The sequence below is a fragment of the Cercospora beticola genome, chromosome 3, assembly GCF_033473495.1.
Source record: "Cercospora beticola chromosome 3, complete sequence".
Lineage (NCBI taxonomy): Eukaryota > Fungi > Ascomycota > Dothideomycetes > Mycosphaerellales > Mycosphaerellaceae > Cercospora > Cercospora beticola.
In genome coordinates this window covers 413438-427470 of record NC_088937.1, presented here as the reverse complement: position 1 = coordinate 427470, position 14033 = coordinate 413438, and the positions used below count along the sequence as shown (strand labels likewise).

The 14033-nt window shown below is 52.7% G+C and overlaps 6 protein-coding genes across 6 annotated transcripts; 3 read left to right on the top strand and 3 right to left on the bottom strand.

Moving 5' to 3' along the window:
• Window positions 1-328: 328 nt before the first annotated feature.
• On the bottom strand, window positions 329-1000 carry RHO25_004136 (uncharacterized protein; the record flags this gene model as incomplete). Its single annotated transcript, XM_023595057.2, has 1 exon — window positions 329-1000. One exon carries the CDS (start codon window positions 998-1000, stop codon window positions 329-331), a length of 672 nt encoding a protein of 223 aa, XP_023456941.1.
• Window positions 1001-1451: 451 nt separating this feature from the next.
• On the bottom strand, window positions 1452-3087 carry RHO25_004135 (mitochondrial 54S ribosomal protein mL67; the record flags this gene model as incomplete). The annotated part of the gene is made up of 2 exons (XM_023595056.2): window positions 1452-2918; window positions 2971-3087. The coding sequence occupies 2 exons, from the start codon at window positions 3085-3087 to the stop codon at window positions 1452-1454; spliced, it is 1584 nt and encodes a 527-aa protein (XP_023456940.1).
• Window positions 3088-3561: 474 nt separating this feature from the next.
• Window positions 3562-4793, bottom strand: RHO25_004134 (uncharacterized protein; the record flags this gene model as incomplete). Its single annotated transcript, XM_023595055.1, has 2 exons — window positions 3562-4503; window positions 4563-4793. The coding sequence occupies 2 exons, from the start codon at window positions 4791-4793 to the stop codon at window positions 3562-3564; spliced, it is 1173 nt and encodes a 390-aa protein (XP_023456939.1).
• Window positions 4794-6597: 1804 nt separating this feature from the next.
• Window positions 6598-7162, top strand: RHO25_004133 (uncharacterized protein; the record flags this gene model as incomplete). The annotated part of the gene is made up of 2 exons (XM_023595054.1): window positions 6598-6738; window positions 6788-7162. 2 exons carry the CDS (start codon window positions 6598-6600, stop codon window positions 7160-7162), a joined length of 516 nt encoding a protein of 171 aa, XP_023457420.1.
• A 430-nt stretch (window positions 7163-7592) lies between these two features.
• On the top strand, window positions 7593-11744 carry RHO25_004132 (uncharacterized protein; the record flags this gene model as incomplete). Its single annotated transcript, XM_023595053.2, has 1 exon — window positions 7593-11744. The coding sequence occupies one exon, from the start codon at window positions 7593-7595 to the stop codon at window positions 11742-11744; it is 4152 nt and encodes a 1383-aa protein (XP_023457421.1).
• Window positions 11745-12020: 276 nt separating this feature from the next.
• On the top strand, window positions 12021-13941 carry RHO25_004131 (uncharacterized protein; the record flags this gene model as incomplete). The annotated part of the gene is made up of 4 exons (XM_023595052.2): window positions 12021-12111; window positions 12162-13447; window positions 13550-13809; window positions 13860-13941. 4 exons carry the CDS (start codon window positions 12021-12023, stop codon window positions 13939-13941), a joined length of 1719 nt encoding a protein of 572 aa, XP_023457424.1.
• Window positions 13942-14033: the final 92 nt, after the last annotated feature.

Below are 14033 nucleotides of genomic sequence, written 5' to 3'. Positions count from 1 at the left end.
CGAAGGCACGCCTTGTGTATCTCGTCGCGATCTCGGATTGCATTGTTCTTCAGATCGACTTCTTTTCTGTGGCTCTCATTGGCTTCCTCGAGTGCTGATCCTGCTCCTGTCTAGCATGAAGACGCGCCTCTGCCAACTTCTTGTCCAAGTCCCGACGATGTTCGGCTTCCACTTCCTCATCCAGTAGCTCCCGATCAAGTGCCAGCTGGAACAAAATTTTCTCTCGTGATTTCAAGATCCCAATCTCCCGTCGGCTGTCGATGAGTGCACGTGCAAGTATCTCGGAGTCGTTCTGTTCCTCCCGGCGTTCTGAACGGTGTGCTCTGCTTTAAACCTTGAAATTCTGCAGGCGTTCTTTGAGCTGCCCGATCTGATGTTCATAAGAGATATCAAGTCGTGGCGGTTTCTCCGGGCTGGAATCGGCGGATGCCGGCGTGTCCTTCTTGTTTTCTTTGCGACGACTCGCGACACGTTTGAGAGCTGCTTCGGCGTCTACAGAGATCGGGACTGCAGGCTGTTGCGACAGGTATCGGGCGAAAGTGGGCTGTTGTTTAATTGCAGCCTTGTGCTGACGAGCGCGATTGACCCTTTGGAGATGATACCATTCGAGAATTATCTTGTTGGCGAGCTCGCTATCAACGCCGTCGTGCATGCGCGTAACGCCTATGGCGCACAGGAAATTGCGCCGAGAGGCTAGTGGCATGCGTAGAGCCTTTCCTTCGTGCTCATCGAGTTGACAGAGCATCCAGATGGGGTCGGGTGTGGGACATTCAGCATCTGCAGGTAAAGCGGGCCGACCGCCGTAAAGCGTGGCGACTGACTCATGAGAAGAGGCCCATGGGTCTAACGGGATGCTGCTTGTGGTCGAAGGATGCAACATTGAGCTAGTTCGAGTATGCACACCCTGGTCGAGAACGGCATTGGGGTGGCTGGATTGTAGTGACTGAGCTGCAGCTTGAGTCGAAGAACGAGAGGGCGGAGCACGCTGGTTGTTGTTCATCGTGTGCTGAAGTTGGAGAAGGAAGACTTGATGTGTGCTTGTCGGTATGCCGAATCCAAGCTCTGCGCTGAAGGGTGTATTTATATGGCATCTATGTTGCGTGCTACGCAAACAATATGTCTCACCAAGATGCTGAGGCGCAGCGAACTGTCTTGCCCGGTCAAAGGAAAATTTTTGTCGCACAATCGTCTAGGAATCGAACGTGTTTGATAGTAGTTTCGAGCAGGTCGAGAATTCTGTGGTTGGCCCAAGTTGGATCCAGGAGTTCTTATTGGCGAGTGACTGGGCCTGGTGGAACTATCATCGTCCCCATACTTCAGGCGCTGGGCAGATCTGTCCGTCAACGATCGAATCATGTTGCTGCCGAAAGGCTGCTGCGTCCGACGTGGATCGTATTCGGCATCTACTAATGTTATACATACATGCACAAAAGTTTGCTCCCGATCAGCCTCTATAGCGTTGGTGCATTTTCCGAGCTTGTCGGTTCCGCAGGGAGCACCACCTCATTCTCAGTAGTCGAAGTCTGACTCATTATTGGCTTGTTCTGCCGAAGTGAATCTCTTCGCTGTCGGCGCGATTTTGCCAGCGCTTTAGGCCAACGGTGCGTAGGTGTACTCGCTTTGACCTTCAAGTCCAGGAGAATTCGTTCTTTGACCTCTTGTAGCACAGCCTGACGATCCTCTTCCTGCTTCTGCTCCGCCGCCTGTGCCTCAACTACTGAACCACCTTCAGCGACTGGCTCCGCAGCTTCCACTGCCCCTGTCTGCCCTGATCTGAGCACCGCATCCCAGTTCGCGGGCCTGGATTTCCATTGCTGGGCCTTAAAGTCCGATACCTCGTGAATGGCTTCCGCATCAGCTTTGGGCGCCGCATTCCTGACAAAACCCATATTCAAGTGCTTGACTTTCTCGGGCCACATCTCGGCGTATTCGAGATCGAGCGAATTTGCCCACTGAACCGCGATGCCTTTCGTGCTATAAATTGGTCTCTGTACAAGTCGCACATCCCTCTGGTGCGCTCTGTACAATGGATCACGCTTGCTGAAAGCTTTGCCCTCGAGTGCTGCACGGATGGGGTCCAACTCCGGTGGGTACGGCTCGATGAATTGCCTGTATTCAACCACGATTGGCTTACTGGGCGAAGATTCCTTGGGATTGGATTCCTGTGCGCCTTCGGCAGCTGCCTCATTTGCTCTAGCAGCTTCCTCTCGCGAAGAGGTTTCGGTAGCTGCCCTCTCCTTAGCCTTCTTCACAGACTCGGATGCCCACAGCCTCTTTTCTGCTTGGACCCTGACCTTCTGAAGAGCCTCGCGGGTTGTTTGTGCTTTTTGATACTGTTCCTTTCTCACCTTGGCGGTGTTACTCTTGTCCAGGCTCTTTTTAACGGCCTCCTTCACCTCGGCCCTGAGTTCAGCTATTTGTTTGTCCAGATCCTTGTTGCCACTGCGTTCGAATTCCTTCGCCAGACTTATGATCTCACCCAGGACCTTCGATTTTCTCCGCTTCAACAGGGCTTCCTTTTGGCTTGCCAGTGATGCACTTTGTTGCTCCTGTCGCACCAGGATCGCAGCTAGATCAGCCACGCTATTCGCCTTTTGATTCATGACCATCTTGACGCGTAGCTTTTTCTTTTCCCGCTTGATAACATCAAAAACAGTCTCCTTCTTGCTTCCTCCGCGGTTGTCCAGCTTGGCCTGCATTTCCTCAATCTGCTTCTCGGTGTATGGCGTTTTGATGGACTCAGGTAGATCCCAATTGGTCTCGTGCAGCAACCGATATTCGCGCAAACTTCGAAACAGCTCGAGGCCCTGCTGTCGGTCGGGGAGATGGACGGTGAAAAGCGGTCGCCAGATATCCTTGCGGAGTTTGGGGGGATTGTTGTTGGCCCCGACATCTGCGAGCTGCTCTAAATGTGATTGCTTGCGAATTTGTTAGCATTCATGACTCCATGAAGACACAGCAGGCGCGTACTCGTAGTGTCCGCTCCAATGAGTAGAGCACCTGGTTGGTGCGGATATTGCAGTAGGCGTAGATGGCTTCCCCATGGCCCTTGGGGAGCACCTGAGCGGCGCGCATGCTCCTTTGCATGATGCTCGGCGCGTAGAGAGAGAATTGGTGATGGTCAGCTTCGCACCACGCTGTTCAATGCCAGAGATCAGACCAGAGAGGAGTGGCTTGGGTCTTGTGTGGATGGCACTCCCGCTTTCGCCGCAACCACAATCAAGTCAACCATGAAACCTTGACGACACTTTGATTCAGGACTTGATCTGCATATTCAGAGCTACGAGCGCTTCGACTTGCTCAAACTCACCAATGTGCTATTAACGCGTTGCTCGAGATTTGCAACTCGGTTTGTACAGTCGTTGACATGTTCAATACGTTGAGGGACGAGGTGAGATAAGCTACGGCACGCCGAAATGATCACTAACAACATGTCGGTTTTGATTAGAGCATGTTGCTGTCTATCCGCTGCCTGCTATCAACGGAATCTCTGACTTCTACATAGTCACTTTCGCAGCTCCAGCGACGTGGCCGGCCTTGCAAGCATATGTCACGCCCAGTCTACAAGGTGAAAGTCTCGATGGACTTCTTCATGGTCTTCTCCATCTTCTGTTGGTCCTGCTTGACGCTGAACGCACAAGTTGGAACAGATTCAATGAGCACCGCCGCAAACTCATCGAATTCGCGTTCAAGGAGACGCAGAATCTTAGCAGTCTGGGCAGTGATCGTGTTGAAAGTGAAGAACTCGCGCTTCTCGATGACAGTCTTGAGCATCATCTCGTGAACCTTGGTCAAGTCGGTGAAGGCGTAGCATATCTCGGCTTGATCTTCGACGGCGAAGAAGACCTGCTCAAGCACGGGCTCATCTGCTGATGCTTCGGGCTTGCCTGGGGAGAGGGTGTTTGTGACGCTATCCAAGCCCGGAAGAGGGAGACCAGGGAGTTGACGTTTCTGCTCTTGTGCTTTGACAGGTGCTCCCTTCAGTGCCTTAGCAGGTGCTGCTTTTTGGGCCTTAGCAGGTGCTGTCTTCTGGGCCTTGCCGGTAGCTTCCTTTTCTGCTTTGGCTGGGGTCTCTTTCGGTGCTTTGGCAGGTGCTTCCTTCTGGCCCAAGAGACCGCTCACAGCGTTGAGAGGCAGCTGTCGTTTCTCTCCCTTTTTACCTTTAGCAGGAGCTTCCTTCTGGCCCAAGAGGCCGCCCAACGCGCCGACAGGGAGCTGTCGTTTCTCTCCTGCCGCTTTGCCTGGGGCCGTCTTTTGACCCAAGAGACCGCCCAAGGCGCCGACAGGTAGCTGGCGCTTGTCTGCTGGTGCTTTGCCGGGAGCCTTCTTCTGGCCCAGAAGGCCGCTTAAGGCATCGACAGGCAGCTGTCGCCTATCCAGTGCTGGCTCCGCAGCTTCAGGCTCCTTCAACTCTGGCGCCTCCGGCAGATCATCCTGCGCCGCCAAAGCCTCGCTCTCTTTGGTGAAGAGCTGGTTGATCTCCTTGATGCTAACAATAAGCTCCTAGCGCGAACATTAGTTTCCAGATAGACACGGAAATGTAACAAGCTTCATGAACGCACGGGACCGACTTGAAAGCCGTCAGCCTTGCTCTTGATGCGTTGAGCGATGACTTCGGTATCGGCGGCCTTATCAGTGATCTCTTCAATGCTCGCCTTCACTTCTTGGGCCGTCAATTTGGCCTTCGGCGCAGCTGGCGCGGCGGCTGCTCCACCAAGTCCACCGAGACCTGGCAATTGAGCATTGGCCGATGTGGCGATGGCGGCCAACGCCACGACTGTGTAAAAATGCATGATGAAACGAGTGTGTGTTAAATGAGTGTAAGAAGTGAGCGTGTTTGACTGTCAACGAAGAGTCTGAGAGGGCAAGATGAAAGTGATGGTCCAGAGACCTTCTTGAATATTCTTCTCTCACCGTTGGCGAAGACGACGGAAGTCTCCGATCGTCAACCGTTGTCAAGTTCTTGGTGCCATACGTCAGATGCGTTGTAAATAGGACGCTCCATTGTGGTACCGGTCTCACTGCCCAGGATGATCGTGATATACCATGAGCAAAAGTAGGAGCTCAGTCTGTTTTGAAACAATGCTGTGAAGTGGAATGTCAACCATACTTCGTTGTTTTGTCAGTGCGTCAAGGAAGACTTCTGGTAGAGATCCCTTTTCGTGCATATCCGACCATTGGATCTGCTTGAACAGGAGTGTTCCGCTCGCTCTCGGGGGCGGAGCTTGAACGGCAAGCCGCCAAACTGCATGATGCACATTGGACCTGGAGCGGCTGTCGTCTTGCGCCTACTCAGATATGGATATGTTGTGGCGACTTTCAGCATGAGAGAGTGTGCGCTCTACACCTGCAGGACTGTGCACGTGGACGCTGTAGAGGAATCCGGGACCACGGAGATGAAGCCGCGAGACAAGACTCCATCCATCGCAAATAAGCTCATCTTGATGGATGATCACTTCAACGTCTGCGGCTCATCAGCAGCGACCTCCGACTTGTAGCTGGAGTGGCAGTTCACTCATGTCCATCGTCGTTCATTTGGCTGGAGTCGATCTCTTTCATCATGCAACTATCTCGCAGGCTTCTGCGCCGAGTTTGTCGACGCGCCGAAAATGCGCAGACGGTGTAGATTGCAGTTCTGTATCTCAGGAGCGGTGTGATGCTGATCTCATTTGACACCGCGGGCAATGATGAAAAGTCACAGTTGATGTCAAGAACGGCGGTGGAGTCGACGCGTTCGTGGAGAAAGAGCAACGCGTTTCTCGGCCTGAGCCCGAGCAAGCCAAGGCAATTTGCGTCAATGAAAATTGATGAAGAAGCCATCAAAACTTGGTCTCGGCCCTCCTGCACAAGAAGGCCTTTGTTGCTAGTCGAATGGAGATTGCCATGTGTCGGCGCTGATACTGTGATTTTGTCACCTGCGTAGAGTTTTATCTATATAGTGCAACCAAGTCGAACTTTCCTGCCTTATTCATAATTTTCGCCCTTCCTGTTCTTCACTTATCCTTCTCACGTGTAAGAAGCGCCATGTACTATAACTGGTTTGTTCCTAACCCGACAGTCTGGCATGGGAAGTGCATGATTTTTATTTCAGGAAGTAGAAGTCTGAGATGGCCCTGGACTAGCAAGTGGGCGATTGATGCGCGGGTAGGTGCGCCATCGCCTCAGTCCACGCTGGATTTCGATGGGGCAGGTCATATAATGCGCTCCTACGAAGATGGGGCTAGTGAGTGGTTTCCGATGCTTGCAACATCGAGTGTCTTCCTGTGCTCTTGCGCCGCCGTCCACTGTGTCGCCTCTCTTTCGCAGAATGTTGCTCGGATTTCTTCCGCAGCTGCGACCGATATAGAAGTGAAAGGTTGTCCGTTTGCAAGTGATGTGCTCACTTTTGCGGCGGCTGTGCAAGTGAGTGAATGGTTGCTGCCTTTTGACCTCGCGTCAGCTTTTCCATTTCTGCTCGAAGGTCGGACAACTTTCTACCCATCACACTCAGCAACTACATGTATCCTTGAAGATCTCTCCATCGATCACGCGAACAAATATCCTTGAAGACCACAGCTTTTCTCCTGCAGAACTAGCCGCCCCAACTCGACCGCAAATATGGCTGCCTCGAAGACCGCAAACTCTAATGGAGGCTGGACTGTCATTCATGCCAGCGGCGATTCCTTCAAGATACTCAATGGCCCAACGGAAAACGTGGACATGGTGCATTTGGTCGTGCATTGTGACTGGAGCATAACTGTAAGCCTTGCTTTGTTTACGATCTGAGTTAAATGTAACCGCAGAGCAGGGTTATGGCGTCAACATGCCGGGCATCATGGCGACTCTCGCGAGCCAATGCCCAGACACCCAGCGAATTTACGTCCAGCTCTCTTTCGGGAACTATCGAACATCAGTCGCGGAGCCCGTCCAGTTTGGCAGCAGCGTCACGGCGTTCGTCAAGGCTGCGCTCGCTGCGAAGTTTGGCAACTCTTGTCCTATCTTTATGGGAGTCACTGATGTGGCGAACTCGGTCTTTAAGGTGACGGAGCATCTTGAGGCGCTGGGTCAAGACAGAAAAGACTTTACGGACGACCCTGCCGCCGTAATCATGTACCGGAGGGGATCAGCTATCAACGTCGGAACAACACAGCAGGACACAGGATCGGCAAAGATGAGTGAGTAGCAGGCGCACAAGGGAGCTTGAAAGAAATTCTCTCCTGGCCATGGATACCAGATGCAATTCTTGGGCAAGATACGATGGCGATGACGAGTGGTAAGGAAAAGTCGCGCCGTCCTCTGAGGATGCTGATTCGGAGCGAGGCAGGTGGTGCTGCGCGATTTGGACGAAGGAGGGCATCATGAGTAGTCCAAAAGTATTCAACGATCGTTCTTGTGATAGGTCTTCCCAGTTTGCTGATGATTGTGATGAACGTGAGATGGAAACGAAGTGAAGTTGTTCAAAAGCACGAGCTGAACATCGGCCCGCTGTCACCCCGCGTTCACTTCATCGACCGCCGCTGGGTCGCGTCTTCCCTCTGCAGCTTTCCCCAAAATTTCGAAATGGACATCAACGTCTTTTCTAGCTCGCGCTCGCACGCGCAGACGTTGACATTATGGTCAACAAGCCACATGCACCTCGAGCAGCTGGCAAGGCCAACGGGAAAAAGCCATCGGCAGCCGCCCTGAACGAAGAGGACACGAGCTACATCGTCTTCGGCGATGGGAAACCAAAAAAGAGCAAGAAGCCTGCTCAAGAGAGTAGCAATGCACAGGCAAGTAGCAGCAAGGGCAAGGTCGCGGCAGGCTCGACTCCAGCACAACCAGACGAACCTAAGAAGCCTGACACGAGGACGCTGATCGGTGGTGCATCATGGACTGGCAAGCTGCCGCAGACCATGTTCAACGAGCATTGTCAGAAGCAGAAGTGGGAGCGACCGGAGTATACCATCCATCGCAATCCGAGGGGCTGGACGGGAGGAGTTATCATCAAGCAGAAGAATCCGAAAACACAGGAGATCGTAACGCTTCCACCTATCGTGCCGCCGCCAGACTATCTGAAAGAGCGAGGAACCCAGGAAAGTGCTCTTGAAGCACGGCATTTCGCAGCTGCATATGCCCTGTTCAGAGTGAGCAATATGAAAAACATCCACATGATGCTGCCGCCTAAGTACCGCGACTTGTGGAAAGGTGACTTTCAGGACCTAAAGAGCGAGGCTATAGGGCAGGGCAATGCGTACATGTACGAGGCAGACCCATTTCTGGCGAAGAAACGACATGACGAAGAAAAGGTAGCCAAGGACAAGGCCAGAGCGGACAAGGTCAAGCAACAGGCAGAAGACAAGAAGCTGGAAGTTGTCAGTCTTGATGGACAGGTTCAGAGCAAACACGTCTTGAAAGGCTGGATGCGCGTGCCCAAAGTCGAGATGGGAGAAGTGACGAGGCGCAATGCTGAACGACTCATTCGGCAGGGCGGCGCATGGAACCCCCACGACATTAAACTATCTGCCAACGAGCGGAAAAGCATCGTGGAGGACCTGTCCAAGATTGGATTTCGGAAAAGCCATGTGGAGGAGACTACTGAGATATGCAAGGACAAAGAAGAGTGCCTCGAGTGGCTGCTCATCCACGTGCCGGAAGACGATCTTCCGAAGTGGACACTGCCCGACAACTACATGGCTGGCGTTAGCATGGCTAGTGGTGACCTTAGACGCCAGGGAAAGATCAAGCGCCTATCCGCGACTGGATACTCTCCCGAACTCTGCGCGGAAGTTTTGGACTCATGCAATGGGGACGAGGCTCGTGCAGCAGAGATGCTTCAGTGCAGACTGCTAGGACAAGAGGCGCCTCAAGCAAGGCCTTCCGAACCAGACCTGGAGCTTTGGGAAGAAGAGATGGCAACTTCAGAGGCCATTTTTGGCGACAAGTTTACCAAACAACAGTCAATGTGCACAGTCAGTCTGGAGCTGCAAACGGCGGGTGAGAAGCCGATCATCCTGCGTGCACGGCCACCCTCCAATGGCTACCCGTACACTCCACCGATCTTGTCCATCGAAGCCGAGCTGCCTGCGCATGTGCGTCTCAGTATTTTGAAGAAAGTGCTCGTTGCGGCCAACGAGGAGTTCCTTGGGGCTCAAATGCTGTTCAACATTGTGGATTGGCTAGAGCAGAACGTACCCGGTATCATCATTGATCCTGGAAGGCTGAGTGATGTAGCTTCTGCTACCTCAACTTCGACCATCACAGTGGCGAGGCCTGCGAAGAAGAAGCCGCGGAGACAGCCAAAACCTATCTCATGGTCGGCACAAACTCCTACGAGTGAGGGACTCTTGCGGACTTGGCAAGAACGGCAGACAACATCCGAACAGCAGAAGATGTTGCAAGCCCGGCAGAACCTCCCTGCTTGGAAGCTGCGAGATGCGATCGTCAGCACTGTGAACAACAACCAAGTCACAATCATCTCTGGTGAGACAGGATCAGGAAAGTCTACACAGTCTGTGCAATTCGTCCTCGATGACTTGATACAGCGCTGCTTCGGTGACCAGGCAAACATCATCTGCACGCAGCCACGAAGAATCTCTGCGATAGGTCTCGCAGACCGTGTCGCTGACGAGAGATGTGTCAAGGTCGGTGAAGAGGTTGGATATGCGATCCGCGGCGAGTCAAAGCAAATACAGGGCACTACGAAGATCACGTTTGTGACTACTGGTGTCCTGCTTCGCCGCCTGCAGACCTCTGGCGGAAGTACAGGCGACGTCGTGCGAAGCCTCGCTGATGTCTCGCATGTGGTGATTGATGAGGTCCACGAGCGCTCACTTGACACTGACTTCTTGTTGGTGCTGCTGCGGGATGTTCTCAAGAAGCGCAAAGATCTCAAACTCATTCTCATGAGTGCTACACTGGATGCTGCAATGTTTGAGGATTATTTCAAGGCGTCCTCTAGCGTTGGAAAAGTCGGGATCGAGGGTCGCACTTATCCAGTGCAAGACATCTACTTGGATGAGATTCTTCGAGCGACCGGGTTTGGCGGTGCCGTTGAAGAAGAGGAATCGAACGGTCTGGCGGATCTGACTCTTGACGATGTGATCCGCGGCAACACCTCGGGGACTTCAACGCCACGAGCACAGCCAGGCCTTGGTCAGGCATTGAGATCTGTTGGCACGAGGATTAATTACGATCTAATTGCCCGGACTGTTGAGCTCATTGACCACAAGTTGGGTAGCATCGAGGGAGGCATTCTGATTTTCCTACCAGGTGTGGGCGAGATTGACCAAGCATTACGAGCGCTACGCAATATTCCGAACTTGCACGCGCTGCCGTTGCACGCCTCGCTTCAAAGCTTTGAACAGCGAAAAGTGTTCCCGAGAGCGCCGCGAGGATTGCGCAAGGTCATTGCAGCCACCAATGTTGCTGAAACGTCTATCACGATCGAAGATATCGTGGCCGTCATCGACACTGGTCGCGTGAAGGAGACAAGCTTCGATCCTGCCAATAACATGGTAAAGCTTGCCGAAGTGTGGGCTTCGAGGGCTGCATGCAAGCAGCGCCGCGGTCGTGCTGGTCGTGTTCGGGCGGGCGAGTGCTACAAGTTGTACACGCGATCCGCAGAGGACAAGATGGCTGAGCGACCCGAGCCTGAGATTCGGCGGGTACCACTCGAGCAACTTTGCTTGTCAGTACGCGCTATGGGTGTCGCAGATGTGCCATCGTTCCTCGCCTCTGCACTCACACCTCCAGAATCGCTGGCTGTAGCAGGGGCATTGAAACTGCTTGGCCGCATAGGTGCCCTGGACAGTACTGACCTGACAGCGCTTGGGCGACACTTGTCCATGATTCCCGCTGACCTTCGTTGTGGCAAGCTGCTGGTATATGGCGCTGCATTTGGCTGTCTAGAAGCTGCGCTGACCATTGCCGCAATCCTTACTGTCAAGAGTCCCTTTGTGAGTCCCAAGGACAAGCGGGATGAGTCGAAGGCAGCTCGAACTTCATTTGGTGGTACACAAGGAGACCTCATCTGCGATTTACATGCGTATGAGCAATGGTCAGAAGGAAGAGCAGGAGGAGAACCAACCTCATCCTTGCGGAGGTGGTGCGATGCTAATTTCCTGAATCACCAAACACTACTGGACATCTCCACCAACCGAACGCAATATCTGTCATCTCTACAAGAGATCGGATTCCTTCCCACTGGCTACAGACCTGGAAATGCCAACGCGGAAAGTTTCAATCGTAACAACACGAGCGAAGTGCTCATCCGCGCGCTCGTTGCCGGTTCTTTCCAACCACAAGTCGCCCGCATCGAGTTCCCTGATAAGAAATATGCTGCATCGTCTTCTGGCGCAGTCGAACTGGATCCTGAAGCTCGTACGATCAAGTACTTCAACGAAGAGAACGGCCGCGTTTTCGTGCACCCGTCGTCTACACTCTTCGATGCTCAGACATTCCCTGGAAACTCGGTATACATGAGTTACTTCACGAAGATGGCCACGAGCAAGGTCTTCATTCGGGATCTGACGCCATTCAACGTTTACAGTCTGCTCATGTTCTCTGGTCCGATCACAATTGATCCCCAAGGCAGAGGACTGCTGGTCGATGACTGGATTCGATTGAGAGGCTGGGCTAGGATTGGAGTTCTGGTCAGCAGGCTGAGAATGATGTTTGACGAGGTTCTGGCGAGGAAGTTGGACGAGCCTGGACTTGATATGGGAGAGAATGAGGTTGTCAAAGCTGTCAGAAAGCTGGTCCAACTCGATGGTCTTGACCATTGAGCGTTCTTGTTGCTAATCAGCAGCACCAGACACAAGCGACTCATGAACTCCATGTCAAGCTTGGCATGTGTTAGCCACGTGACCGACTAAGCGGGGCATCCATGCTGCGCCCACCCGAGCCCGCCGAGGTCGAGGTCGTAGCACATTGCTTCGCCTTTCCTAATTGGAGGAAGTGGTCGAGATATAGGTATTGCAAAGGAGCTCCCTTCAGCTCAATACTTGAGACTCAGTCGTGTTGGGCTACGAAATATTAGAATTCAATAGAGAAAGACTAAAATGGCAGCTTCTTCAGTAGAGAGGATCTACCATCACCCCACACAGCGCTATGAGGCGATCCCGTCTATGGACTTGTTGACGCTACTGTTTGGCAAGTCTACTATCCTGATGCCACTATTGGCGCTAATACATATTTTGCAGAATCTGAACTTTCAGCTGCGCAAGATGATACCGTACTTCACTTCGAAGCCAAGGATCCAGAGAACAAGATCAACAAGGCACAACTTTCAGCTTTGACACAGAACATCGCACATGGCCTTCGACACAAGTATGGCATTGGTAAGGATGGACCGGATACAGATACAGTGACGGTAATCAGCCATGGACAAATTCTGGTTCCGGCTTTACTATACGGCATCATAGCTGCGGGCGGCGTGTACTCTGCCGCCAGTCCTTCTTCCACTGTTTCTGAACTTGCCCGACAAGTCAAGATTGGCAAAAGCAACCTCATTGTCTGTGGCGAAGAGCATCGCGATGTTGCCGCCAAAGCTGCCAAGGAATGCGGCCTTCCCCCACAAAACGTCCTTGTGCTCGACTCAACGAAAGGAGCCTGGAAGTTGCAAAGCTTGGATGGCAAAGTGAACGCCATCTCGGGAGAGAAACTAAAATGGAGAACAATCACCGACCCCGTCAAATTGAAATCGAGCTTAATCGTCATCCTCTGGTCCAGCGGCACAACCGGTCTCCCCAAAGGCGTCATGCTCTCACACACCAACCTCGTCGCCGAAACCCATCTCACCTCCCTCAGCGTCCGCGAATGGGTCGCAAAAGAAATGGAGAAAGGCACCTTCGAACCACCCACCACCTCTCCCACAACACTCGCTCACCTCCCCATTTCCCACATCGCAGGCCTGTTCGGCTACCTCATCGGACCCATCTACTCCGCCGCAACAGTAATCTGGATGCGAAAATACAACTGGTCCGACCTCCTGTCCAATTTGAGAAAGTATAAGATAACTTCATTTTACACCGTCCCCTCAATCTGGCTCCGCATCTCCAAATCCCCCGAAATCACAGACCATTTATCCTCCCTCGAAGCAGCAAACACAGGCGCCGCACCCATGGACTCTATCCTCCAGCAAGCTTCCAATAAACGTATCGGCGACGGAACGAAAACTTTCATCGGACAGACGTGGGGATTATCGGAGACAACAGGTGCGGTTACGGCGATTCCGAAAGGAGAAGTTGATTTGACGGGTTGTATTGGGTATATTTTACCTGCGGTGGAGTTGAGGATTGTGGATGAGGAGTTTAGGGATGTGGAACCTGGGCAGGAGGGGGAGTTGTTGATTAGGAGTCCGCTGGTTACGAATGGGTATTATGATAATGAAGAGGCGACGAGGGGGGCTTTTCGTGGGGGGTGGTTTTGTAGTGGGGATATTGGAGTCTTCAGAGAGGGGAAGTTTTATGTGGTTGATCGGAAGAAGGTCAGTTGGGCATTGCTTTTGATTCTGCCTGGTCTGGAGGGTGGCCGAGAAGGATGCTTGGCTGAGGGGACTACCAGAAATTTGGCTGACTTTTGAATGCAGGAACTTCTGAAGTACAAAGGCTTGCAAGTCGCACCAGCGGAACTGGAGAATCTGCTGTTCACGCATCCGCATATTCGAGAGGCGGCGGTAGTCGGCGTACCAGCACCTGACGATCCAACGACCGATTTACCTCGGGCTTACATTGTTGCGACCGACAGAAATAAAGTCACAGAAGAGGAGGTGAAAGACTTTGTCAAGTACAGGGTTGCGCCGTACAAGCAATTGCGAGGTGGCGTTGTGTTCATTGATGAGATCCCGAAGTAAGTGCTAAATGCCTGCGATTTTTCACTGCCACTGACTTTCGTTTCAGAAATGCGATAGGCAAGTTCTTACGTAAAGACTTGCGGGAACGTGCGAAGAGGGAGTTGCAAGCGCAGAAGGCTAGGCTGTAGAACTCTTTCGCCTTCGAATGCAGGCTACGATATGTTAACGAGCCTTCGTCAAAGATGACTTGGATAGAGCGGATGCCGGTTATTCTCGTCAA